Source organism: Alligator sinensis, unplaced genomic scaffold, assembly GCF_000455745.1.
Source record: "Alligator sinensis unplaced genomic scaffold, ASM45574v1 scaffold323_2, whole genome shotgun sequence".
Lineage (NCBI taxonomy): Eukaryota > Metazoa > Chordata > Crocodylia > Alligatoridae > Alligator > Alligator sinensis.
This window is the reverse complement of record NW_005842392.1, coordinates 1,181,666-1,208,598: the sequence shown is the minus strand read 5'-3', so window position 1 is coordinate 1,208,598 and position 26,933 is coordinate 1,181,666. Positions and strand designations below refer to the sequence as shown.

The 26,933-nt window shown below is 45.8% G+C and overlaps 1 protein-coding gene and 1 long non-coding RNA gene across 2 annotated transcripts; one reads left to right on the top strand and one right to left on the bottom strand.

Moving 5' to 3' along the window:
- Positions 1–1,293: 1,293 nt before the first annotated feature.
- LOC102381077 (ectonucleoside triphosphate diphosphohydrolase 2-like) lies at positions 1,294–20,973 on the bottom strand. Its single transcript, XM_014522750.2, has 9 exons — positions 20,806–20,973; positions 18,886–19,003; positions 13,495–13,645; positions 11,591–11,750; positions 10,286–10,513; positions 8,620–8,892; positions 6,463–6,558; positions 6,091–6,219; positions 1,294–3,655 (listed from the first exon to the last, which is right to left on the bottom strand). Exons 1-9 carry the CDS (start codon positions 20,914–20,916, stop codon positions 3,449–3,451), a joined length of 1,473 nt encoding a protein of 490 aa, XP_014378236.2. The 5' UTR covers positions 20,917–20,973; the 3' UTR covers positions 1,294–3,448.
- LOC112551249 lies at positions 3,843–19,417 on the top strand. Its single transcript, XR_003095492.1, has 4 exons — positions 3,843–3,880; positions 16,701–16,771; positions 17,443–17,524; positions 19,207–19,417. It is a non-coding gene; the product is annotated as an uncharacterized LOC112551249 (long non-coding RNA).
- Positions 20,974–26,933: the final 5,960 nt, after the last annotated feature.

Below are 26,933 nucleotides of genomic sequence, written 5' to 3'. Positions count from 1 at the left end.
CCTCTCTGGTATCAGGATAGCATACATTTCTTACCAGAAACACCCATCCCTTTAATAATCTAAAATCATCTGCCTCTGCTCCCTCTCAATATGGAATTTCAAATTAGTCACACTCCCTGACTGTGTTTCTGTGCTGCAATCTTCCATGTCTACTGACTGTGTTTTCTTCTTCAGCAGATTCAATTGGGTGTTAGGAAATTTTAGGGGCTGCAATTATTTTACTTATAGCAGCTTCTTCCAAACAAAATTGTGTTTTTCTGTCCCTAGGAATCAGAAAAAGCTTTCCATACTCATCCTATTTCACACTGAGTATTTCCATCAGACTGTAGGGGCAGCTCATGCTTCTGAGTGCTCATGCTTCTGGGAGTATGATTCCTTCTGCACCTCCAGACATTAGCTTTCCCTTGATCTCAAGGCATCAGGGTTTTACATCCTTAAGAGTTTTTTTTGCAGAATCCTGCCTGAACCCCTACCACCTGGCTGGGGTCATCTGACCCCAGTGCTCTTTTCTACCAAGGGCAAGGGGTTGGACTCAGTGATCTACTGAGGTCCCTTCTGACCCAAATATGTATGAATCTTCCCTCCCCCATTGCAGACAGGACTGCTGAGCTTTGGTTGGTCAAAGGTAAAGGGCACTGGCAGGTACAAGACCAATTAGGTACCATAGACTGGATTGCCTTGAGCAGTGTTTTGCAAACTTTTTAGACTCAAGGAACCTGTTCACCAAGGCACCCCAGGGGAAGACAAGAAACAATTGGCACAAACTGGTTGAAGATTGCTTCAGACTGGATATAAGGAAAAAAATCTTTACAAGTCGAATGCTGAGGGTCTGGAACAGACTCCCCCAGGGGTGGTACAGTCACTCACCCTGGCGATCTTCAAAAAGTGTCTTGATGCCCATCTTCCTGGGGTCATCTGACCCCAGCAGTCTTCCCTGCCCAAGTGCAGGGGGGCTCGACCTGATGATCCTGTAAGGTCCCTTCCAGTCCCTAACATCTATGAAACTTCTTGTTTCATAGTCCCTAACATCTTGAAACTTCTTGTTGGACTCAAGATATTCCACAGAAAATGCCAGCTCTTCATTTTCACTCTTCCTTTTAAAGTACAGGAAAATAACAGAGCAATTACTCTGTTGCCCAAATCTGAGAAAAAACTACAACAGGTCAGAATGTTTTAAACACTATAAACTCCTATTCAAAATCTCTGGGTTTATCTTGTGAATCATGTTTGCACATCTAACCGTGCTAACATTGTATGGGCCCCATGGTACCCTTAAAAGGATCTCAAGACACTCTGGCTGAGAATCACTGGCCTAAGCCTTCCTGCCAAGGAGAGAGAGCTCTTTCAGGTGATAGCTCTTTGAATCCAGGCAAAAGACAGCATAACAGTCATGAACACAGGTGCATGCAGTATTCATAAAAATAAGATAGAAATCGTTCCCATTCTTCACAAAAACTGTAAGTATCAACAACAAAGAAAAACCCATATTGATCAGTGGTAAATAGCACAAGCTGCCTATTAAAATAACTTTAATGAAATGTTACAGTTAAAAATAACCAATATGCTGCTCAAAATATATAGCCAAAGTTTTAACTCTGCTTTAACTCCGTTTTAACTCTGCTTCCCTATCCTTCTCCAAACTCCCCTGAGGGGCTTCAGACCCTTACTTAGCTACCCTGAAATGCATGAACTGCCTTGTTATGTGAATTTATAAACACAGCAATATTCGTTCTGAAAGCATCTGAATGATGTAGGGGTCAAGCTCTGTTTTCATGTGCTTTAGGGTCATATGTTTACAGGCATTTAGGCACCTAAAAGAACCTAATCGGTGTTTAGTAGGATTTTCAAAAGTGCCAGGTACCAAACTCCCCTTTAAAGAAGTGAGCCAGGACACTTTCCAATATCCTGTCAACCACTCCTCCACACCTTTAGGCAAATCTGGTTGTATGTGACTTAGAAGCACTAGTTCCATTGACTTTTAGTGGAACTTGTGCTCTGAAGTCCTGAGACATTTTTGGAAATTGCACCCTACATTCTTTACTTGAGGGATTCTCTTTTAATCCTTCTGCAGCAGTTTGAAATGTCCTGGGTTGTGCCTATACCACTACTATGTTCCCAGAATTCGTGTTACCAAACAAAGGTTATCATCACAGAAGATGGCAAAGCATCAAAGGCAACGATTAAGTAATGACATGACGTCATTCCCAGAAGCCCTGTATTCCAAGAATGTTGCAGCAACATGGCAGGCCAGAAGTACATGGTTGGAAATGTAGACAACTGTGTAACTTAAAATCATGGTCTAACAGGCCAGTCACTGAACCAGAAGCAAGAGTCCTGAGTGCTATTCCTGGTTCTGCCATTGACATGCTGCATAACCTCGGGCAAACAACTTCACCCCTCAAGTTTCCCTACCATGTTTCATTGCATTGTCCTCCTAGCTTGGAAGATCCTGGAACAGAGACTGGCACTCAAATGTGTATGTACAGCACCTATCACAGCTGGGCCCTGGAGCCTGAGGTGATACCGTGATGAAAATTAGTAATAGCAATATTTTCAAATAAAGATGATAAAAATCATTTATTTTTTAAGATTCTTACCTATGAGAAAAAATAGGTTGCCAGGACAACTCGTGTGGACACTCATTGTTAAAAGTAAGATGGAAGACAAATGGATTGTTGTTACCAAGACTAATAAACTGCTTTCCTAACCAGAACATCAAAAGCCAATTGCAATTACATTATGGCTGTTTTCAGAATACCTCAGTCCTAATCTGATGTTCCCTTGCGCCGGCTAACATTTCATCAGCATTTCGTACAGACAATTTAAGACTTGTTCTCATACAAAACCAAAATGGTTCTGCTTGGCATTGATGGGTCAGATTCTCCAAAGAACTCAAGACCAGTTTCCTGTCATTTACAGATTTCCAACTGGTTCAGATGGACCAGTTAAAAAGTTGTAAATAGAGAGTAACTGATTTCCAGCAAGACACCCTATGGCTGCTCTAGGAGTGACTGAGAATAGAGCCCTTTCCACTCAGATCTGCCTTCACAGCTCCAGAGGAAACTGTCTACCAATGCGTTCACAGCAATCAGGGCTACTTACCAGGAACTTTCTATGGCATCCATGTAAGAATTTATAGTATGATTGGTCCAGTGAGGAGGCCCGGCTGACAGAATTCCCTTCTTGCCCTGAATTCTGAAAGTCCCTTCTCATTCTTTGCCTTTTGGTGAGGTGACTGGGGAGGGGGGGGGAATGGACAATAAAGAGCTTTGGACAACAGCTATGCAGCTTCTCTTCTTCCACTGGTGTAGGATAGCAGCTAGCTTGCTACATGTCTGGATCTGAGATCTCCTGCAGAACAAGGTCCCCTGTCTCTATTTACAATCCTGCAGCCTGTTAGCAGATTGAAATAACCTCCCAGGTCACTGGAATCTCATGGAGGAGTCCTTCATCTCTCCAGGTGCGCATCATCCTTTACCACCACTCGGTATGAAATGCGCATGAAGGAGCCAGTGAGCAGCAGAACCAAAAGGATGAGGAGTAATGACCAAACCCCATTTTCAATCCCTTTCAGAAGGATTAGCTCATCTTCAGGGATGGTGTTGGTCAGATTCAGCATGTACCCAAGAGCCCAGCCAGCTGACATATCACTGATCTAATGAAAAAAATAATGAGAGGGGGTCAGGATCATGAGATGGGTGGCTGTGGCAGAGCACAGGGTGTGTCTGCCACTTTAAGGGCCTGGAGCTGGCAGCCTCCAGGTGCCTGATGAGGGCAGCCATTTTGAGGCAAGGGCTGCCTATATAAACAGGGCAGTTTGACTGCAGGAAGCCAGGCAGCAACATTGCCTGGCTGGAGGGCTGCTGGGAACAACCTGGAGGTAAAGGGGGAGCTGCAAGGGGTTGGTAAGGTGGCTCCTGGTCCTGGGCATGACCTGAAACTGCACCCTGCTGGGAGTGGGTGGTCTGGTGGGGCTCTCAGTGGTGTGGGGGCCCCCAGGAAATGCCAGGTCAGTTACCACCCTGGTGGAAGGTGGGTCTGGGCACCTTAACCCCTAGCTCCCACTGCTGGGTGGGTGACCCTGAGTGTTTGGAGGGGCCCAGAGGGTGGACCCTGAGAGTGTGATGGTGTATAGGGCGTGGTGCTGCGGTTGCCCCTTTGGAGAAAGGGAGTAGTGGCACGGTGAAGCCTGAGGAGACAGAGTGAGGGGCTAGAGACCAGCCTGGAGTAGAGTACCCTTGACTGGCCCAAGCTGGGGCCAGGACTTGGAGAGTCAAAAGGGCCAGGGGCCCACCGTGAGGGATGCCCAAGAGCCGGGGGCCTGGGGTCCTGACTGGCCTGGAGGTGGGCCAGGGCAAGTGGCCAAAGGTCCCGGGGGGACCACACCTGAGAGGGGAACATGGCTTTGGGGGGCCTAGGTAGCCCGGATGAAGGCCGAGTGGCTGCCTGATAGGAGAGGACCATAGAGGGGTCCTATGTCGATGATTCTGGGGCCCAGTGTGGGGCCGGTGATTATGTGAACACCAAGATGCCATCTGCGAGGCTTGGGCTGCGGTATTGGGGAGGATAGGAGCTGCAGAGAGCGCCCCCTGGCATCATGGCACTAGATGGGCAGCCTCCTGCTTAATTGACATCAGATTGAATCAATTATCATCAAAGGCGTGGCGGGCGAGATAGGCGGGCGGTTGCCCAGTGACAGGGGGGCGGGCCACAGAGTTCGGCCCTGAGCAGGCCCCCCGTCACAGTGGCATTTGAAAAAGTCTGAGTGTTCAAACAGATCACAGCAGTTGTACTCAAAGCTCAGTTAATTTGATCTAAGTCACTTTACTTCAGAAGTCTCATAAGAGTAGGCCCTGTGAGAGAAGCCCCAGTTCCTCCTTGGGTATTTAAAATGTTCTGCTTCTGGCCCTAGCCAAAGCCAGGAAGTGCAGAGAGGTTAGTTTTTAAAGATAGCTCTGAATAAAACACCTCTGTCTTTAGAGGACTCAAAATCTGAACCCAAACTTTAAAATGAACCCAAAGAGATTATATCAGATCCCCAAACATAAGTGAGTATTAGCTTTTTGGGGACTTTCAACATGCAGGGAAAGTTCCTTGTTAGGACCGCTTGGATTCAAACCCAGAGCAGCCAAGCCAGCAAACAGAGGTGAAGTCCATGGTACCACCAGCTGCCTGGTCAGATACCAGCCCCATCCCAGCCTGGTCCCTCCCATGAGGACGTTAATAAGTCAAGTGACCAGGAAGAACTGAGAGCCCCTGACAGGAGGTATATAAACCCCTCCTACATCCTGTGGGACTTGTCCCAGCAACAACACTCTTGTTTGTGCCTCTGGACCTCTGCCTTGCTCATGCCTCATCTCAGTCCCTGCACCGGCCTTGTTTGGACCTCCTGTCTCTGATCTTCCATCTGTCCTGACCATGATACCACCTCATCCCTTGATGTGATGACTTGGACTGCCACAGATACTTGGTGTGACCCCTAGCCAGTCACTAAGTGACTGGCCACCCATGGCCTGGTTGATCCTGACACTCAGGATCTCTTAACTCAGACCAAACTGTCCAGTCAGAAATCCATGAAGACATCTTTTTACCTTTGTTTTTTAAATACGTTCCAGGCTATCTGCCTTCCTCCACTAATTATGAAAGTCTCATGTCCCCCATGTTATGGTTTGTTTCAATAGATGCACAGTTGCTTGTTGGAATTTTAACCTGCTTGCTTATGATGTGTGTCAAGTCTTGTAATAGTCATAATAGAAACGTATAGTATATTTTTCTGAGGCTTGGCTGACTGACCTGTTTATCATAATAATGAACTTATTTTATAAAAAGATACAGTACTGAGGAGAATTGCTTGGTTCAGGTTCTGTCCATCTGAGTGAAAGTATCTGTTTCAGTTCTGACTGTGGGGAAAATCAGATTAGAAAAAAAAATATTTTCCTGGGAAGAACTGACGGTCAGCCAGGAACAATAAGGTCCATGCAACCTTGCACAAAATAACTGTGAAAGAGGGCCCATCTTATCTAAGGCACTCCTATCTAACTCACTGAAAAGACAATTCTTACCTGAAGCATCACGTTCTACATTACTGACCTGGAATGCAGTCTGGCCAGAACTGTCCAAGTCAAACTGGTATCCCATTGCATGTAGATGGTAGATAAAAGTGGATAGGGTACAGTAGTCAGCAAACATGTTTGGCCTTTCCTTGAACTTCTCATTCAGCTAATAACAAAAATTGTTGAAAAGTTAAAATATTCACAGATCACATTTTTTCCTAGTCCTCTAGTATGACAAAATCTCCCCTTCCCTGCTCTGTGCTATGGTTTTTTGAACTGCTGCAATACTCAGAAATGCTTTCAGATGTCTTGCATATGCTTATGGAGGAGCCAAAGGTCTTAGTAGAGTTGTAGTCCCAGAAGGGGCTTTGCCTACCCCATGTACACAAGTGGGTTTTCTCTCACTTACCTCTTTCTTAGACATCCCACAAAGTAAGTCAGTTGCTTGGCCCAAGTCAGTATAGGGTGCCATCTCCTTCAGGAAATTCAACATCTCAGAAATTACCTAGGCCAAGGCAAAAATAACCATTAAAAATTATACCCCCTCAATCCCTCAAGTGAGGCAGATGAGTAATCATATATATGCCCTCAGAGAGCTCATTATGGAGGCCACACATGCCGGGAATCGGTACTCTTATTAGGGCCTGCAATCTACTACGTTTCATTACTTTCCCCAGAAGCATGTATTCTGAAGGTGTGACTGCAGATACTAGAGCAGGTAAAAGCCCAAAATAGATTTGGAGCTCATCTAGGACCTTTTACTGTAAAGTTTTCCCCAGAACTTACTGCAGACCACTGAGAAACTGGGATACAGTGGCTACATCATCCCACTGTGGTGTTTGAACCGAAAATATTCCAACCTAAAAGTTAGTGAGTAAACCACACAGACAGATAATGTTGCAAGTTGCATTGAACCCTTGATCATATAGAGCATCTATACACGTGCTCTGGGGAGGAAGGGAGGTGCTTTAATTAGAGCAGCTCTGAGAGTCGCTCTAGTTAAAGTGCCTGCAGTGCCAAAAGTGTTCAGCGTCCCATGCTTCCAAATGGCAGCAGGGGGGCATGCTTTAACTAAAGCTCATTTGGCAAGCTTTAGGTAAAGCATCCTCACTGCCATTTGGGAATGCAGGGACACTTAATACATGTGACACAGGGGCTGCTAGAGTGGTCTAATTAGCATGCTCCAGCAGACTCGCTTAATTGAGTCTGCTCCGATGTGTGCTAATTAGCACACATCAGAGAAGAGGTCTGTCACATATATAGGTGCCCTTAGATCCTAGAGGACTTGTGAAGCAGCAGGCTGTCACTGTTTTGAATATCACTAGGTGCAGACAGAAATGGATCACCTGATCTGGCCAAACCTCATTCTGTGGCCAAGTACAAGTGCATGGCTGCAGAGCGCTGTAAAAAGGCCCACTCCTGCAACAATCTGAACCCTCATTGCATGAAAATGCTCCAAAACCAAGCACCTCGAGTAATGGACTGCTCTGGTGCTGTCTTCAGAATGGGAGTGGGAAAAGGGATCAAAAGGAGTTTAGACTGAGTTTTTTTCAGCCTCTGCTGAAGGATGAAGCGGGTGGATTAGAGTCCCTCCCTGAGGTGGGGGGGGGCACTCAAATCCACCTACCCCACCCTCCAGCATCCCCTGGGGAACCCCCAGAATGAGCTTCTTCCACTCCCTTTCCCCCCTCTCATTCTGAAAACAGCACCAGGGCTGGGAGCAAGGAGGAGCATTGCTATGGGGAGAGCAGCTGCAGGCTCACGGCTGCTATAAACAGCGGCTTGATTCCCCAACTTCTGGGACCCAATAGCGAATGTCTGTTGCGTCCATGGGATTGTTGTAACTCATGGTGCTTCCTGCAAAACACCACGAATTAAAATGGAGAGCTACTTTTCCTTCTGAGCCTATTGTGGTAACACAATTCAGATTCTTTGACCACTTCTGCAGATCCCTACCCCTTTAGCTCAAAGAAAATTTGTGACCATTATTAGTTTCATGGTTCTAGCATATGGTTGAAGAGGTCTTGTTCCGTCCAATAGAATAAGGCTATCTAACTGGCAGTCCATGAGAAGTTAATGTGTTGCCCCCTGGCCTCCTACCTGACTGATCACTGCCCCCATTATCTCTTTGGCAGCTGCTGAAGTTGGGGCCTCTAAGTTCCTCACCTCCATCAGCTTTTGTTTCCTGCATCCTCCCTAGGGAGTGAGATGGTGCAGCCCGTGGCACTGGGGGAGCCTATGACATGGTGCAGCAGTGTGGCAGGGGGGGTGCCCACATGTATGGTGTAGGAGGGTACAACCCAGTGGCCCATGGCTCACAATAGTGCAGTCTCGCTAGTGTAGCTTGCACAGCGTGCAGCCCTTGGCCATTTACAAGCTGGACAGCCATGCAATAGAGGAAGAAAGTAGTGCTGCATTTACATATAGCCAGACCAATTCCGATTAATTCCAGCAGAGAATGCACATACACACTTACTAATTTTACTATATTTCTCAGCTTGTCACCTGGGTGCATCTCTTACGAGACTCCTGCTTAAAGCATACACTAATATAAATGAGAACCTACCAGAAATTTAGTTCCACTAGGCTTGTAAGCTCCATTTGGAGGGCAATCTGAAAAGCTGCAGAAGGAAGACGAATTAAACAACTTTCCCACAAGTCTCCGGCAGGCAGAAGAATTACTGGAGCCAGTGATGTGAAACGTGTTCTCATGGGCAGGTATGCTTAAAGGACCGTCACTGGCAGTGCAGGGGTCAGCATGCGCAGAATGAAGCAGAACTTCATGGGAGTAGGAAAGAGGCCAGCAGGGGTTAGATGCATTTCTTGCATAGCCCTGGTCCTAGAGGGACAGGTATACAGAGAATGAGGGATTAGAGTCTGTAACAAGAAGGTAAATGGCAACAAAACTTAGAACACTTTGGCTTCAGCAAACCAGGTTTATCACAGAGACAGGTAGATTTCAAAAGGTTCTTACAAACTGAGTACCGAACCATTTAGCTGCTCTAAACTGTTTTAACCTGTGCCAAGTTGGGACTTAAACCCACACGGTGCTGAATGCTCTCACTCTGGCTTCAGCAGGGGGTGCCAGTGTTTGCCACCCTCCAGGCTGGAAACTGAGGAAAAATGCCCCTTCTAGGATTTCAGCTCCTTCTTGTTTCTTGCCAAGCCAGAAATACAGCTTTTCTCACAATACTTTGATCTTCTCTTCCATCCCAAAGCAGGGAAGCAGAGGCATGAGAAAGTTAAAAGAGTTGAATAAGTCATACACATTTTCAGGATTGAAGAGCAGGCTTTTTCAGTTTGAGTTTGCAGTAAATGTTCCATTCTTATTTCATAGCATTATAGAAAATTAGGGGTGGAAGGGATCTCAGGAGGTCACCTAGTCCAACCCGCCTTCTCAAAGCAGTTCATCCCCAACTTTTTCATCCATGTCAGTTCAGTCCTTTCACATACAGGTGAAGTTACATATTACAATTAGACCATACTAAATCTGTGGAAGGTTAAGTAATGTTAAAGTTACAATGTGCTTGAGCAGTTGTATGTTAAGGATTGTTTCTTGCCTGCAAAGCTCTAAATTGTCACTAGAGGGCAGGGGTATGACCAGCAGCCAGGACACCTGGGGCATTTATACATATGATTACACTGTAGCTTCAGGTGCTTTTAAAAGCATCCACGCTGTGTTGCATGCAGTTGTATAAGAGCCAAAATGTGCATCAGCACTGAGAAAATGGCAGTGGTGTGCTTTTGAACTAAAACACATCAAAGGAGTTTTAGTTCAGAAGCACACCACCACCATTTTCTCCATGCTGATGTTCATTTTGCCACTGGTACAACCACACATGATGCAGTGCAGTGTGCAATTAATCGAATCTGCTCTGACACGCTGGATCTCCAGCATGTTGCAGATCAAAAATGTATGTGCATAAATGCCCCGGGCTCTATCCCTCGGAGGCGAGTGAGGGCTAGGAAATGCTGCATCCCGGGCTGCTGGAGAACTGTATATTACTCATTTTATCTTCTGGAGCAGACTGAAGTTACTCAGTTCAAGCATACCTACTGCCAACTACTTGTTACAGACATGTTCCTTGCTTGTACTAAGGGAGTATCAATGTTACGGGGTGTCTGAGCTGACTTCAGTGACCTAACTTTATTGCTTTTTAGTTATACTCATTTAATGTGACAGGTTTGAAGCAGTCATGAAGTAGGTGGGCACCACCCTGGCAGACACTCACTTGTACAACTTTCAAAAGCAGCCTCTTAAGGACCTGGTCCCTGCCATAGCACAGAAAGCTATGGGTGTTGACCTTGTATGTGTGCCCATACAGCTGTAGCATCACCTCCTTCTCAGGATCTTGGCTTTCTCCTTTCAACATGAAAGTCATCTGTAAGGAGTCTCTTCTTAGGGTCATGACTCCTACCGTTCCTTTTCTGGAATGGATCCAGTGTCCTGTCCATGCATACTAGACCAAAGGGAATCGGAGAGGAAGGTTTTAAAAACAGAGATCTTCCTAACCCTGAGAAGCAGAGAAGAGCCCCAACTTGTACCAACCTGAGCAAAAGCTGCTTCTTCTGCAGCCCCTGCCATCCTTCTGCAACATCAACTTCCCCCCCATCCAAGTCCCCACTGCAAACTACTGCTTTTCTCTTTGGACGAAACCTCCCACCCTTTGAGGCTGCTTCTGCATTGCACCTGTCCAAACAGACAGGCCTGTGTGAAATCCAGAGCTACACTGCACATCACATGAAATCGCCTTTCTAGTGGAATACAGCCCTTTAGCCAATAACTGAACATCTAGGAGTTTAATCTTTATACAGATTTGTGATTCTGAATCAGGCAAAGCAGAACTATTGAGTGCTGCCAACCTGTGGAGGAAACGGAACCAGGGAAGTATAAACAAGACTCATTTATGCTCTCAAGACAGTTTTGCATATGGAGCAGATCTCAAGAATTTGAGTGGAATGGTTGGTAAAGAACAAGAGAGAGGGTGTACAGACTACGGACTGGGGCTGGATTTTGAAAGAGACCTGGATCACTTTTTGTCAAGAACTTAACAAATTCTTGACAAAAAGTTCTCTCTGAAATAATGGGAAGCAGTGGGGCCCAGGGGATAAAGCACTGGACTGAGACTGAGGAAAGCTGGGTTTTATTTCTGACCCTTCCACTGGCTGCTGGGGTGACCTTAGGTGAGTTACTTCACCTCTGCTTCCCCTCCTGTAAAATGGGGATAATGATGCTGCTCTCACTTGTAAAGTGCTTTGATCTGCCTAGCACTTTATTAAAGCTAGACACCATTCTGAAATGATGTATTTGGTGGATATTATTCAACCAACCACACATCCAAAACATGGCTCAGCCATAACTGAATTTAAACCATTCCTAAGTGTACTGTTTTAAGCCACTGTCAGGAGCTCTGGTGGGTCCAAACCATCAAGGTCACTTCACCTACCTTCATTCTCTCTCTGTTTGATTATGAGAGACTTCCAGTCACTTCTGCACTCCATTATGCTGACACAACTCAGCGTTATAATCCCTTTACCTTGATGAAGTTTTCCAGGAGATAGTTAACAGCAGCCCACAGGAACACTCCTTCCTTTTGACTGGACAGTATTTTTACCCCCCAGAAGTTAAAGGGGTATGACTTCAGTGTGGAGGTCACAGCAGCTAGAAGAGCATCAGAGAGCGCAGGGTTGGTGAGACTGAGTGAAGAGGAAAGAAGCATGTTAGTGAATAAGGAGCCCCAGGAACAATGTCAAATGGCAACTGCATCAGTGCTCCTGATATGATGCCTACTTTGAGAACTACCACAACAAGATGCAGTTGTAATGTTGCACTAACTAGCTGCACCAATTACTAGCACAGTCACGCTGCCTAACAACTACATACAGACTGTGGAAGCAAAAACTAAGGTCTCAGGATGATTTCACTGTTTAGGCCCCTAGCCTAGAATTTGGGTGAAACAGGCTTAGCCCCCCTGCTCCACAGCAGGTTGCCTGTGTGACCATAGGTAAATCATTTCAGGTGGTTATGCTCCAGTTCCTCCTCTGTTGAAGGAGCAAACCAGAGCTGCCCTTCCTTCTCGGGGTGTTGTGAGGATAAATACCATAAATATTGAGAGGTGCTCAGCTAACATGGAAACCAGTAATGGAAGCCACATAAGTTCCTGGGACACAGTGGACATTCACGCTACAGCTTGCAGCATTCTGGCAAGTATCCCTGGCACATATCCATGCGTTACAGAAAGACGTGGTTAATACCAGCTAAATTACCTACCCTGCACACATTTCATCTTCCAAAAATGCAGGCTTCCTCATCAGCACAAACAGTAAGGAAGACTGTAAATTAGCTGGTAGCACAAATAAAGATGCTTGTCCCTGTGACAGTGTCATGATGGACATGTGACAAAAATTCTCTTTTGCATGGCTTAATGGCATCAGACATTACATGTCCCTGAGTTTTGTGGGTTTTAAATGAGTTTGCATCATTGCAAACTTCCCAACATAGTTTAGTTAGCAAGGTTGCCATTAGTCAGCTTGCCCCCAGCCACAGGGGAGGCGGGCAGGCTCCACAGGGGAAAAAAGTTTCAGGCCTCTCAGTGCTTCTGCCGTCAGCAGGTTCCTGCACCTGGGGCCACCTGGGAATGGCCTGGCTTGCCCCTGAGGCAGCTCGGGAAAATGGCAGGAGGGCAGCTGGGTTTGCTGGTGGCCAGAGAAGGAGGTGGGGACAGTGCAGAGGGTGCTGGAAGCCTGGGTGCGCTGCTAGCTGGTTGGGTGCTGCCCCAGCTTGGAGGCGCCTGATCCAGCACTTCCCTGAGCCTGCCTGGGCTTCCAGCACCCTATGCACCATTCCTGCCACCTTCTCCAGCTGTCAGCAAACACTGCCACACTCCTGCCACCTCCCTACGCTGCACCAGGGGCAAACCAGACCGTTCCCAGGCAGCCCCAGGCTCCTGCTGGCTACAGGAGCCTGCTGAAGGTAGATGCAGGAAGGGGGGGCCCAACCTTTTTTCTTTTTGGTGGAGCCTGCCCGCCTCTCCCATGGCCAGGAGGTGAGCTGACAGATCACTGGCCCAGATTAAGGTGGGAGAGGTGCTGTGGGAGAGGCAGGCAGGCTTCCCCGAGGTGGTAGGGGGGAGAGGGGGAATGATCAGGCCGCTTGCCACTTGTACCTTCAGCAGACACCTGCAGCTGCCAGGACAATCACTTATACAGTGATGGAAATTGAAATGGAGAGGTTTCAGTTAAAAACTCAATTTAGGGGGCATAGACTGTAACCCGATGGACCAAACCCCTGTCATACGTACAACCACCCTAAGGCTTTTTGTCTTTTCTGCTGGCCAAGCTTACCTGTTCAGTATAGTCAAAGATGAACCATTATTATAGAACAGAGAGTAGAAGACAATGTTATGTAGTTTATAAATGAGCAATTGAAACCTCCACTCACTTAAGCAGCCTCATGCTAGCAGTTGCTCCCAGGTAGACAGGGGTTTGGCTGTGCTGTTGCTCCGGAATTGCCTCCATTGCTTGTTTCAGGCATGCCTTTAGGCTGTTTCCAGCTTCTTGAGGGCATGTTGAGTAGTTAGAGATTCCAGGGCCTATGGTAAATGCAGGAAAGAAACTCAAGAAATATTACTACAGAATGAACTGATGGAGGGGGTCAGGAGCCTTTAGACACAGAGGCCACATCCACACATGCAGGCATGTGCGATTTGTGGCACCACAAACTGCATGCATTTCACATTAAATTAATAATTTGCTACAGAGATTTCCCAGTAGCAAAAAAGCTGAAATAGTGCAAAGCACACCAAAATAGCATGTGCCAAGACAAGCATGGAGCCCCCACACTGAGATATGTGAAGACGGGGGAGCAGCAAGCCCAGGGCTGCCTGCTCCCTCATCTTAGAATCATAGAAAATGAGAATCGGAAGGGACCTCAGGAGGTCATCTAGTCCAACCCCCTGCTCAAAGCAGGACCATCCCCAGCTAGATCATCCCAGCCAGCACTTTGTCGAGTTGGGCCTTAAATCCTCCAAGGATGGAGATTCCACCACCTCTCTGGGTAATCTGTTCCAGTGCTTCACCACCATCCTAGCAAGAAAGTTTTTCCTAATATCCAGCTCGAATGTCCCTTGCTGCAATGTTCACAGCTGGCTGGGGTGCAGCGTCCCTCAGTGCAGAGGCTCCACAGTGCACAGAGATGGGAGGAGGTGTGCCCTGGGCTGCCTGCTCCCCTGTCTCCACTTGCTGCTGTCCAGCTGGGTTACAGGGTACCTCAGCACAACAGCTGCCTGCTGGCTAGCCCCGCACAGCACATGGAGCCCAGTCAAAGCAGCATGCCAGGAGCTGGGAGGAGCTGGGCATGGGCAGTTTGGGACAATAATGTGTCCCACAACAAAGTGCATATGCAGAGGCTTGTGCTTCAGCACAAAGTAGTGGAACAAATTTGTGCTGCTACTATTTGTGCTGCTGCAAGCATACACCCTTGTACATCTGGACACAGCCAGAGACATTTCACCTTTAAGACACCTCTAAAGATATGACCGAAGCTGTACAGCAAATATTACACCAGGTTGAACCATTATCCTGCCTGCAGAAATGCTCAACCATGATGCTTCAGCACAGAGAGATAAAAATGAATGTGGATAAATGGGACACAGCAAATTTAGGCCAAGAACTGCAAAGCCACTTCTACCAAGCTACACTATATCAGCCCTAAAAGCTCTGACTTAGAGATCTGAGGTTATTGCAACCCACAGGGACATGACTGAGTGCCTCTGCTCTCAAGAAAGAGACAAAGACACAGACACAGCAGACTAAGCCAGGACTCATGTGTCTGCTCCCTTCTCAAACCACTTCCTCATGTGTAGAGGAAGGTTTCTAAAAGTCACTGTGGCTGCCAGCAGCAGTTGTACAGGAAGGCTCTGCTCAGAGCCCAGAAGTGTCCTGTGCACGCACAGTGATTTTTTTCTTAAAATATTTTAAAAACAAATTACTTTGAAAATAAACAGCTAAAACAGTGATTCTCAGCCACAGTGCTATGAGATCCTTTTAATGGTGCCATGGGGTGCTGCACAATATTAGCAGTGTTAGGTGTGCAAATACCTACACGTGATTCATAAAAAAAACCCAAACAATCCCAGAGATTTTAAATAGGAATCCATAGTCTGAAAAACATTTCTGATCTGCTGTGGTCTTTCTGAGATGTTTGCAACAGAAGAATTGGTCTGTTGTTTTTCTGTAGTCAAAAAAAACAAGTGAAAACTAGGAGCTGGCATTTTATCAGGGGTGCAGGAATCTAACTACAAGTGCCTTGAGTCTAACAAGGTTGAGAACCGATGAACTAGAAAAATCTCTTACAACAAACATTTGTGTTTACTCTACGTGTAAAAACAGTAACCACCGGGGATCCGGGTTTTCCGTTCACCACGGAAAAATGCAGAAAAACCTGTGTTTTTTCCTTTAAAGAAGAAAAACACAGGAAATGGTGGATTTTCCCTTGAAGGCTGGCAGAGTTCCAGCCTGCAAGGGGCTAGAGGGAGTTGGAGGAAGGCAGTCATGTATGTGGGAGGGCAGGAGTTGGGCAGGGCTAGGGCTGGGGCTGCTGCCTAGCATGGGGCCACGTGCAGGCACAGGGCACTGCTGGAGAGTGAGACAAGGCCACGGCTGGGTCATCCAGGGAGCTGCTTCCCCGGCACTGCACACACTCCAGGGGGGGCATGGGAGAAACATGCCCCCCAGATTTGTGCACAGGGTGGGTGCGGGCTGCTTGCTGCGGGCTCAGGGCTCCCTTCCCTGCTGCCCTACCGCCAGGGCCTTCACAGCCCAGTGGGCAGGACCCAGCATAGCAGGGCAGAGCGGGGCAGGGAAGCTAGGTGCTGCCGCCTTGAGCCCCGTACAACCATGGCGTGGCGCCTCCTGCCCTCCCAGCAGCAGCAAGGGTGGCAGCACAGCATTGTGTCCCTTGCTGCTGCTGGTTAGGCAGGGGGCACCTAACCATGGAGGCATGGAGCTCCCAGCAGCACCATAAGCCTCTCTGCCTGGCTTCATTCTGTCCTGCCACACAAAGCGAATAGGGGAAGCTCTGATTTTTCCATGATAAAAATCCCAAAATCAAATGCCAAAATATATAGGTATTTAGAATTTCTTTTATTATAATGATTGAGGCACTGGTAGGGTTCCAAAGTGCTTTAAAATTGTAAATATATCAATAAAACATTGTGTTCAACTGATATATAGTGGCATTTAATTTAAATAACAGATTTGGGGTATTTTAATCAGAAAATGTGTAGTTTTTTATCAGAGAATTTACAATTTTTAAACAGAAAACCAGGATCCCTGGTAACCACAGATGCATTCTTTGTCATGTAATAATGTACAGTGTTTAGAGTTATACAGGACTAGCCCATTGTTATCAGGTATCCAGTTTAATAGCTCTTGAACTTGGTTTGATTATGAGCCAGTTTAAGAAATCATGCCTTTAAATACAAGTAGGTGTTTAAAACTTAAACCCAGACTTTCATGAATACTAATGATTTTATGTACGTGTAAGTGTTTTCCTAAATAAGTACCTGTACACCATGATTGTGGCTGCTTATTTATGTATTTGCTAGGCTTAAACATATACGGTAGTTATTACCCTTTCTCTTTCAGGCTTCAGTAGGATGTGTCCTGGAGATCAGATCCTGCCTCAGTCATTATTATTCATTAAGGATAAAACACTGGTAGGAACCCAATGATATTCCCATAATTTCAGAATAGACTATTAAATGTAGGATCAGAAGGAAAGAATGTAGTACTGGGTGAAAGCTATTTGCAGTGGTAATTGTGGGAAGATTTTAAAGTTAGAATTTAGCCAATAATCTTTAGACCCACATATTGGCTCTTGAGAAAAGAAATAGATTAAGCTATATTTTCTCCAATTTTCCTTTGCTACAGAGTGCCAATGTTAGATCCATTTTTTTGGTCTCTAATATACATGCCAATATTGGATTTAAGTGACCCTTGTTCAGTTTCCTTGAAGTTTGATTTAAAAAAAAAATCTGTCTTAGGTTTACTCTGCCTAGGCTTGAAGATAGTAACAACAAATGCATTCTTAGTCATGAAATAACATACAGTGTTCAGAGTTATAGTTTTATATCAAATGTTTCACGGTTTGTTTGTAGATTTGAAAAGGAGAATAAGAAATTAGGCTTGTAATGAAAGCTTAGGATATGCCTATGTCGCAACCCAAGGTATGACTGCAGTTTATGCAGACATGTGGCCACAGCAGCACGGAGCTCAGTCCTGGAACCCACAAGTCCTTCCTACCAGCTGCATTACTAAACTAGCAGGGTACAGTCACACTTCCTCTTGCTCCCTTTCTCTGGCCTAATTAAGTTTTTTTTCTGCACAGCTTCAAAGGAAGAGTAAAGAACACTACCACCCTGGAGCAGCTGAGACCCTGGTAGTGAGGACACTCTCCAGAGAAGTGGAAGGTGTGTGTTTGTACCCCCTCAGAGAGAGGAAGGAACTGAACCCAGGTCTCCCACATCATGAGTAAATGCCCTGAGCTATTGCATCAAAAGCACTATCTCCTCCCCTGGTTATTTTAAAAGAAAGAAGCAAACTCCAGTCCAAAAGGGTTTAAATGCCTAATTCCAGGAGAGGAGTCAGGGCTATGAATCCCAAGTAGAATTAGCTATGGAAGCCCTGAAGGGGGCATGGCATGCCTCTTCCTCAGCATTTCATTTTGACCATCTTAGGTTGTCTCCACTTAACGTGCCAGGTGTTCTGAAGCCCCTAACTTTCCTCAGGTTCAGAAGTTTAGGGGCCTAACTATGGACTTTGGATTTCACTCTGTTCCTCCTCCTTCCCAGTTTTCCATGTAAGGCATCCCAAGAGTGCACTGCCACACGTGCTGAGAGTGCTGCTCTGTGCCTGTTCATCCAGCACCCCTCCCCTGGAGAACCACAATAGTGTGAGAGGTGTTCAGATTTTCCCAGCATTCACTGGTACAAATGCAGCTAATAACATGCAAAAGCTCTAGGCTAGTGACAGGCCGTGGCTGACTAGATGGTTAGAAAAGTTGCTGGGTGAGCATTATCGATGCTAGATGTAACTAGGGCTGTTACGAACTGCTTACTACCATAATTGTAATGTTAACACATCTAACCACAGTTCACCACTTAGGAGTGTGAGCTGCGGGTGACAGGCAGAGCTCTTTCCTCTCTTTGCTGAATTAAACGTAAGGGAGGACAAGGGTTTGACATCTTTGCTGCTACAATAGGATAACTAGAGGCAGTTTTCTTCAGGTATCGAAGAAAGCTTGAGGAAGCTTCTTTACAGTGAAGAAGGCTAGACATGGGATTTTGATTTCTGCAAGAGCTGATCTTGCAGAAAGCAGTTTTCAGAATTAAAAGCTTTTAAAATATATATGTAAGTCCCACTGTGATTAGTTCTGCTTCTGCTGTCATCCATTATTGTTCCACTGGGAAATGCCTTAGGAAGGAGAGTTGGTATGTTTGGCTCTGCCACTAATTCATTGTTAGAACTTCAGCTGTGAGATCTTCTTGGTGCCTCCATTTCATCATCTGTAAGGTGGAAGTAAAAACACTCACCTCTAGTTGCTCAGAGATCCTCAAGTGAAGGGTGATAGCTACCCATGTATAAAGACCACTCAGAAAGATTGGGCTGCCGAGTCTTCAGTATCATCAGCAACCTGATCTTTAACTATATAGGATGCTTGACTCAAGAAGCTTGCAAAGAAATGTCTTTAAAACAAGTTTCCTTAGTTTCCATCCATCCAGTGCCAGAAATAAATGACATCCACTCAGTAGCAGCAAATCAGCTATCTTACCTTGCACAGTACAGGTGCTGTGTTCACTGACCACCCCAGTGTTATTCTCCTTCTTGGCTGACCACTGGTATATGAAAAGGGTAGTGTGGGATGGCCCAGCATCCAGAACAATGCCATACTGAAAAAAACCCACAAGATCATACATAGATATTCTCCTGTTGCACACATGTTCACACTCTTGTTATTACAGGTTTGTGCTACATTGCACAAGTACTCAGTATGGCCAGCTGCAAGAGTAACCCCCTGTGATTATTCTCGTAGATGGTGCCTGCTGTGATGGAGTGGCTCTCTGCTACTCTAACCCTTTCTTTTTTTTTTTAGTGTTATTCCTTTCTCATCTTCAGTCTTGATCTTACAAGTCACCTACCCCATGAATAGATCCAGCCTCCTACCTGCTGGTCAGAGCATCGAGGCCAGACAAATGAAACTTACCAGACTTTGTTTCATCAAGCATTCCCCATACACATGTGTAAACTGAGGTTTATAACCAGGCTAGAAACTTTCTTTAAATTAAAATGTTGATTCTGCAAAAGTTGGTGGCACATCTGTAGAGGAATCTTCTCACTCATTATGCACAAGTAGATTTTACAAGTCCTGCCTAATGAACAAGGGCCAGGCTAATCACAGAAAGTAACTTCCTGCTGGGTACCCACTCAGACAGTTGCTTTCAGCATGAATTCAATGGTTGATGGGGCAGGGCTGTGTTTTCAGGGCACCATATAACACCTAGCTGTCTGCAAAGTGCTGGAGGAAGTGGGAAATGAAAGAGGAAAGCAAGAAATACAACTGGCTGCTTTATGAGTAATGGGCAAGATAGCCCTGTGCCAAAAATATAACATGACAATTATTACTGTACCACAATGTTGCATATACTAAAAATGTCTAGGCACAATCTGGCAATGCTGCCTGTTGACAGTGGGAGCCCCATTTAAAGTCTGTAATAAGGATTTGTAAGAACATGTGAGCTGCTGCACAACAGAGAAAACTAGATGAACCAATTGCACAAAGTGCAATTCAGCACCTAATTCCTACTAAGTTACAATGGGCATGAACTTCCACAAAGACCTATGAAAATGTCCTTTAGCTCTTCTTATAAGAACCAAACCTGAGCCCTGAAAATGCATTCACTATTATGTAGTTGCTACATGGATGAAGCACTATTTGGCCTACAGCTTGGTTGCCCAGGTGGACACCTAAATCACATTATTTTGTTTGTTTCGCATTTGGACAGCTACACCTTTAGGAGAATAGCAAATCATTTTGGTCAAGTGCAAGTTCTTCTCTTAGTCTGCAAATGCAGGAATTTGTGCAATAAAAAGATATGCCCTGATTATCTAAGCTGACAAACTTCCTTATACTAACGGTTATCAAACACAAATAAAAAGGGTGCATGCTCATGGTCAAACTGAACTTGATCGTATGGTCAAAAACATTGTTTTGTGTTATTTGAACATCTTGCCTGTGGGTTTTAACCAAGGACAGACCTAGCAGCAAATATTTTCATGCAGTGTCCCAACTTGAAAAGTTTTGCAAACACCAGGCGGTTTTCAGTAATGAATATTTGGCAAAACTGACCTTTGCTGATACTGGGCTTTGCTGCAACTGCTAGCTGCCTCAGGTTAGAGGAAGTACTATGTACCAAGCTTTGACTTATGTCCCTTTAGAGGGGAAGGAACAATGCTTGATTAATTTTGCTATTGAGGTAGTTTACTTAATAGTACAGTATTTAACAATGAGACAACAAGGTACTTGTTAAGGACCTAGACAAAATACTCCAAGTAAAGCCTGAGCAAAAAGATAGGTTCCCTTCATTAAGGCAAAAAGATTAGTGTTCTGTGCGCATTAATGCCACCATTAACACCAGAAGCCCTTGCAAGCCTTATGCCTGGCTAAACCCAACTCAGGCACAGTGCACCTTACCTTGCTCCTAGGGGGGATCTTGACAATTTTAGTAGAGACACAAAGCAGCAGGATCCCAGTTAGCCCAGCTACAATAACTAGGCAAGGGGGAAGAAGTTCACGCCAAGACATTAGGCTCCTTCTCCTGCATCTGCTGAGTTAAAAAAGGAAGCTGTGAATTAGCAAACCAGCAAGTGCAGAGTCTGTCTCTAAAGCTATTTGCAGCCTTCAGAATGAGGAGAAAGGTGGAGCTAGAGTCTAGCTGTGACATCAGCACAGTCCATGCCACAGGTACCACTGATAAAGTCATAAGGATAACTAACCCATATAAAAGAGCTTTCTTCTTCCCCCTCACTGTGGTGAATAGAGCTAAAGCTTTGTGCACATTCCAGTGCTGGCATCATAGACCTCAATGAAATCTCACAACTGCTCAGGGTCAGTATCAGCCCCAATCTGTATGTGGCTCTCTTTCTTCCTGCCAAATCTTTAACTGAACAACAGTGAAAAAACTTATTTTATGCTCCTCTAAACTCATGTCCCAGCTGAGACATGACATGCCATGTATTTCATCTCATGTTCACCAGGGAATAGCACAGCCTGGAAAATGGGTGTGTTTCTATGCTGTCCTGTATTTTCCATGTGCTGGCACATTACTAGCTTGTCCTTTGGTAAATGCCAACCCTGAAAGATCACGTTAAAAAAATAGCATGGGGTTTGCTTTTTTCCTCAGTTATATTAGAAATTCACTTGTTGTTGGATTGCCATGTAGGACAGCATGCTCTTTTGGCCAGCAGTGGGGTATCAGGTCCCTTCTAATACGTAGCCCCAATCTAGATAGGAGGAAGGTCAGGGTGACACCTTAGAAACTAACTGGTTCAGGGAGGCATGAATTTGTGTGTGTGCAACCAACTCCATCAGATGCTTCATTTCTCTGAACCAGTTACTCTCTAAGGGTGTCTATACATGTGCTCTGGGGTAGGGGGATGGCATTTTAATTAGAGCGGCTCAGTCTGTTCCTGGACCCTCTGGGCAGCATCATCTGCACTAAGCTGCTGCCCCATGTCAGCAGCTGTAGACCCGAGCCACCTCAAGCAGCTCCCAGGGTCTCTCACCCTCTGTGCAGCGTCTCCTGCACCAAGCTCCCAGCCTTGTTCTGGGGTTTGAGGACCTGAGCTGCCCCAGGGACCACAAAGATCCTGCTCTGTGCACTACCCTGTGCACCATGTCTCTGGCTGCATGCCAGAGGTTGCAGACCTGAGCCACTGCACACAGCTCCCAGGATCTGGACGCTGTGCGCCATGCTGCGCACTGAGAGCCTAACCACTGGAGCCGTGCCACGCTCCCCACTGATAGAAGTCTTCAGGAGCTCTTCCTGGGCTACTGTTTCGCCCTGCTGAGCAGTTCTCCTCAGCTCTTCTAAGCCCCTCGCTTCTCTCTTTGTCCCCATGCATCTACCCCTCAGTGCACAGCTCCTTTTATATGCTCCAGGGCTCCGCCCCTGAAGTCTTCCAGACCTAACAGTTTGCAGTCTTCAATCAGGTCTGGGAAAGCTCTTCTCCCCGACACTCAGGAAAGGGGCGTGGCGTTATTTCTCTTGCTGCCTCCTGATTGGTGGATGGGCTCCACCAATCAAAACAGCAGGATTGCAAACCTGGGACTCAACCCAAGCTCTGAAAGGAAAGCTTGCTACATTAACATGGCGAACCACATGTCCACCTATCTAGGTGCTAAGATGGGTGACCCCTAAGGGAACTCCCAGTATTTGGAGAACAGGCAATAAAGCCTTTCCCTCACTTCCTCACTAAGCTATGTAGGCTGGACATAGGCCTGTGCTGTATAAGCCATGTCCATGTTGTTGCCAGGCTTGGCCATTTTCAAGAGGTCTAGGCTTAAGTTGCAGAAAGGTAACTAAGACAGAAGCCCTCAGAAACCTGAATCTGAATGACCATAGCATAAACCTTTGCAGAAATAGCAACTAGCTTGGTCAGCAAAGCAGAGGAAGCCATTTGATTATTGTCTGTTTAATTAGACATAGTCAAACCAAGCACAAGGCCTAAAAGGAAACACTCTAAGAAAAAACTGTACATCAAATAATCCAAATACTCTATATCGTAGCTTCATCTTAAAATAATTAGTAGTAGTGATTAATGTAAACAAATGTATTGAATGTTATGTTGCTATACTAGATATGTTTTTGTTAGAATGCTTAAATACATTGTAAAAGCAAAACAGCCTTGTCAGATCATAAGCTAAGGTGAAAAAATAACAAATCAGTGTGAAACAACATTCCACAATGGGAAGAGAAAGGAGATAAGGAAGCCTTCCTTTTGCTTCTCTTGCTTTCACACAGATATAAATCCCATCTGACTGATACCTTTTTGGCCCCCAAGAACTCTAGTTGAACCTGGTTCTGAAAGTTTCAGTGAAACAAAGAAATTTAAATACAACCAATCTGAGATCATTCATTAAAATATTCAAACCAGTCATCTATAAATATTGGGCATAAGCTGGTTGAAAGTTTGAACTTCTGCTTTTGGACTTAGACTTCTCTGGTGTGATAGCTGAAAATTATGTCTGTGTGATAAAGGTGCTTGCTGAAGGCTCTATGAAGATTAAACCAAGTGTTTTTTCTGTCATTTGTTTAGATATTAAGCTATATGTTGTTGCTAAGAGCCTAATTAAAGTTTAAGATGTAGTAAGGCCTAGTAAATTTAGCAAAGCCTTGAAGTAGTAAAGCCCTGTGGCATAGTTAAAATTAACCTTATCAAAGGAATGCAAGGCTTGTACTGCTATTGGTCAGTCTAAGGACAGTTGAAGTAAAAAGAATCTAAGTGGCTGTAAGTTATCAGCACAATTCAGAAGTTATAAATTGGCTGAAACATCCGGAAATCATTTAAAAGGAAGATACAGCTCTGTGAAAAGGATGAATTAGCTATTGACCTGGATCAGTGGGCCTGTGGATCTCGAGGAGTCCAAGGACTGAATACCAGGGTGCTTCCTGGTACCTCTTGGACGGCGCTGATCGTAGACATCTGACTTTGCTGAGCTTTGTGGAAAGAGAAACTTGTCGTACATCAGGCATCAGAGGGGACTGCCGATAAGCTGCTGATGTGAATTATTCTTGTCTGTCATTATTCTTGTCTATTATTCTTGTTTGTCTTGTTACTACGTGTAGTTGTGTTTTTGTTAAGTCAATAAACCTTTCTTACCTTTCTACCCCTGACCGTACTCTCAATCCCAAACCCTCCGCTGGTGGCTGGGACATCTGGGACTCAGCAAAACACCTCAACTTGCCAAGGAAACAGAGAAGCTTGGCTGGCAGACCTGATTTTTCCCTGAATCCAAGACTACATGAACATTGTCTTTATTGATCCAAATAAGCCTCTGCTATCGTGTATCCTAATAAAACTTCTGAATTGTAACTGGAATGGTCTCATTGTATCATCAGTCTCACTCTCAACCATGGTTAAATTTAGTGCAACACCTGCTCCTGGATATTTGCAAGTTCTGGTGCTGAAGAGTCAAGGTAAGCTTCATGAAGTGCTGTTTTTTCATGTGCAAGTTCTGGAGCTGCTGATGGTCATCCCATGTCTTCATGACAATGGCTATGGATACGATGCCCACTGGGGATGTGCACTGCTGGGGAACATCAATTTTGAGCATGTGCCACCTGTTTTCTCCTATTTTAACACCTCCAGCCTAGAAATGAGGGCATGAAACCACTCCAGGAACATTGTTCCTGAGATCTCTGACAGGCTTGAGAGTGGTGGCAGGACGTCCCCCTAAAAGGGCTTCCATGACTCCTTTCTCATGGTGAAGACCTATGTTTTAGCTGTGTTTCTATGCCCATGTTGCACGCGTGCAGTTTAGTTGGTGACCTTTACAGCTGAGCTGAAGTGAAGGTGTTACAACTCTGCCAATGGCAGACTGCTCTAGAGGAAAATGATGGACTCTACATTAGCTGTGACCATACAGAAAAAAGATCTCGGAGTCATTGTGAACAATTTGCTAAAAATATCAGCTCAGTGATCAGCAGCTTTCAAAAAGGCAAACAAAATGTTAGGCATCATTAAGAGAGGAATTGTAAACAAAACAGTATCATCATGCCCCCTTATAAGCCCATGGTGCATCCACACCTTGAATACTGTGCCCAGTTCTGGTCCCCACACATTCAAAAGGATATAAAAGAACTAGAGAAGGTCCAGACAAGGGCAAAAAGGATGATTAGCGATCTGGAGAGGTTCCATATGAGGAGAAACTAAAGAGGCTGGGCCTATTCAGTTTAGAAAAGAGATGCAAAGGTGAGGGGGCACAATAAGGTTTTACAAAATAGTAAATGGTGAAGAGAAATTAAAAAGGGCTTTATGATTTACTCTCTCAGACTGTACAAGAACCAGAAGTCATAAAACGAAACTAGTAGGTGGTAAGTTTAAAACTAAGAAAAATAAGTTCTTTTTTACAGTGTGCCCTGAAAGTATGGAACTTGTTGCCACTCGATGTTGTGGAAGCCAACAATTTCGCTAGATTCAAAAAGAGATTGGACACATTCTTGGAGGAAAGGGGTACCAGTAGCTATTGAGCATAGGGGTTAGGGATATAGCCTCTGAATCAGAATTTCCTAGACCTAGGCTGCAAGTGAGAGAGGAACAGGGGACAAAATCCCTCGTACCTTGTTCACTCTCCCTTTCAGCACTCATTCTCTGCCACTGTGTGACACAGGATGCTGGGCAAGATGGACCTATTGTCTGACCCAGTAAATGCCAGTTCTTATGTTCTTAACATTCGTGAGCAAACGGGAAAAATGACAGCCCCCTGTAGCAGTCACTGGGCTATTTAGCTGTCACTGGGCCTGCTGTGGTGCCTCAAAGGATGATTACTGCCCCCACCAGCAACATCCCCTTTTGCCTGATGGAAGAGGAAAATTTCAAATGGTGATACATGTAAGAAGGCAGCCTCTGAAGGGCAAGACAGGATAACTAGCTTAATTCCACCCTGCAGCAACTGCTCCAAAAATAGCACTTTGTTACTTTTGAAGGTCAAGAGAGAGGAACAAAGATGTGGCTTCTCTTCAGTTATGTTGCATTTCCTGTTTTGAGTTCTCTGTGGGGGTTTCCAGTGACCAGTAGTAAGAAGCCATGGGGCAGACGGCCATTAGCAGAAGTACGGTATCACTTCCACAGCTTGGAGGGGGCCAGCTGCCAACCAGCCCCAATGGCGCTGCAACCTCAACCAAGCGGCAGCCTGTTTCGAGGTATAGCATCTTGCCCCCAAAGCAGAGACAAGAGCGTGAAGGAAGGAAAAGGAGAGGAATCCCAGACTGCATCCTGCTGTCCCTTACGGAAAGATCTGCAGCTTCTGCAGCTGCATCTGGGGCTCAAGGACTGGACTCTTAAGTCACCACAAGACACATCAGTGAGCTGCAGTAGGGATCATCCTCGAATGGAGGGACAAGTATCAGCAATGCCCTACGTATCCCTACATCTCCAAGTGTTTTGCACAGGAGGAGCTACTACCCCACTGCGGTGTATAGGGCACTGTAGGGCTTTAGGGGCAGGGCTCCAGCCCCAGCCCAAGCTGCCCTGAAGGCTCAGCCCCTGCAGAGCAGCTTAGACTGAGACCGAGCCCTCTGGCCTGCTACAGCACCAGGGGTTTGAGCAGGGCCGGATTCACACCTCACGCGCCCCCAGGCACGCACGATCTTCAGCACCGCCTATCTACTCTGACTTTTGTCTTTTCCGAGCCACATCAACATCTAGCGGTCACCGGTACTGCTGGTAGTCCAACAGATCGGTTTCAAGTGTGTATTGCGGTACATGGGAATTGATGCGTTGTTTGCTGTCCCTATGCATAATACTATATATGATATATATTTTATTAGGATGATTATTATTTTTACCTCAATAAAAAAAATCACAACACTAGAACACCGGCGCCCCTGGGCACGTGCCTACTTCGCCTTATGGGTAATCTGGCCCTGGGTGCCAAGCTCCTGCCCCCCAGCAGCAGCTGGCAGAAGCAGGGTGCCTGGCACCCGCCGCCCTCCCAGCATCCATAGGTGACATGTGGGGGGGGGCATGTGCCCCCTTGAGATTGGCTGCTGCCAATGCCACCGCTGCCTCCTTGCTGTGGACCTGGCTGCGGGTGGTCCC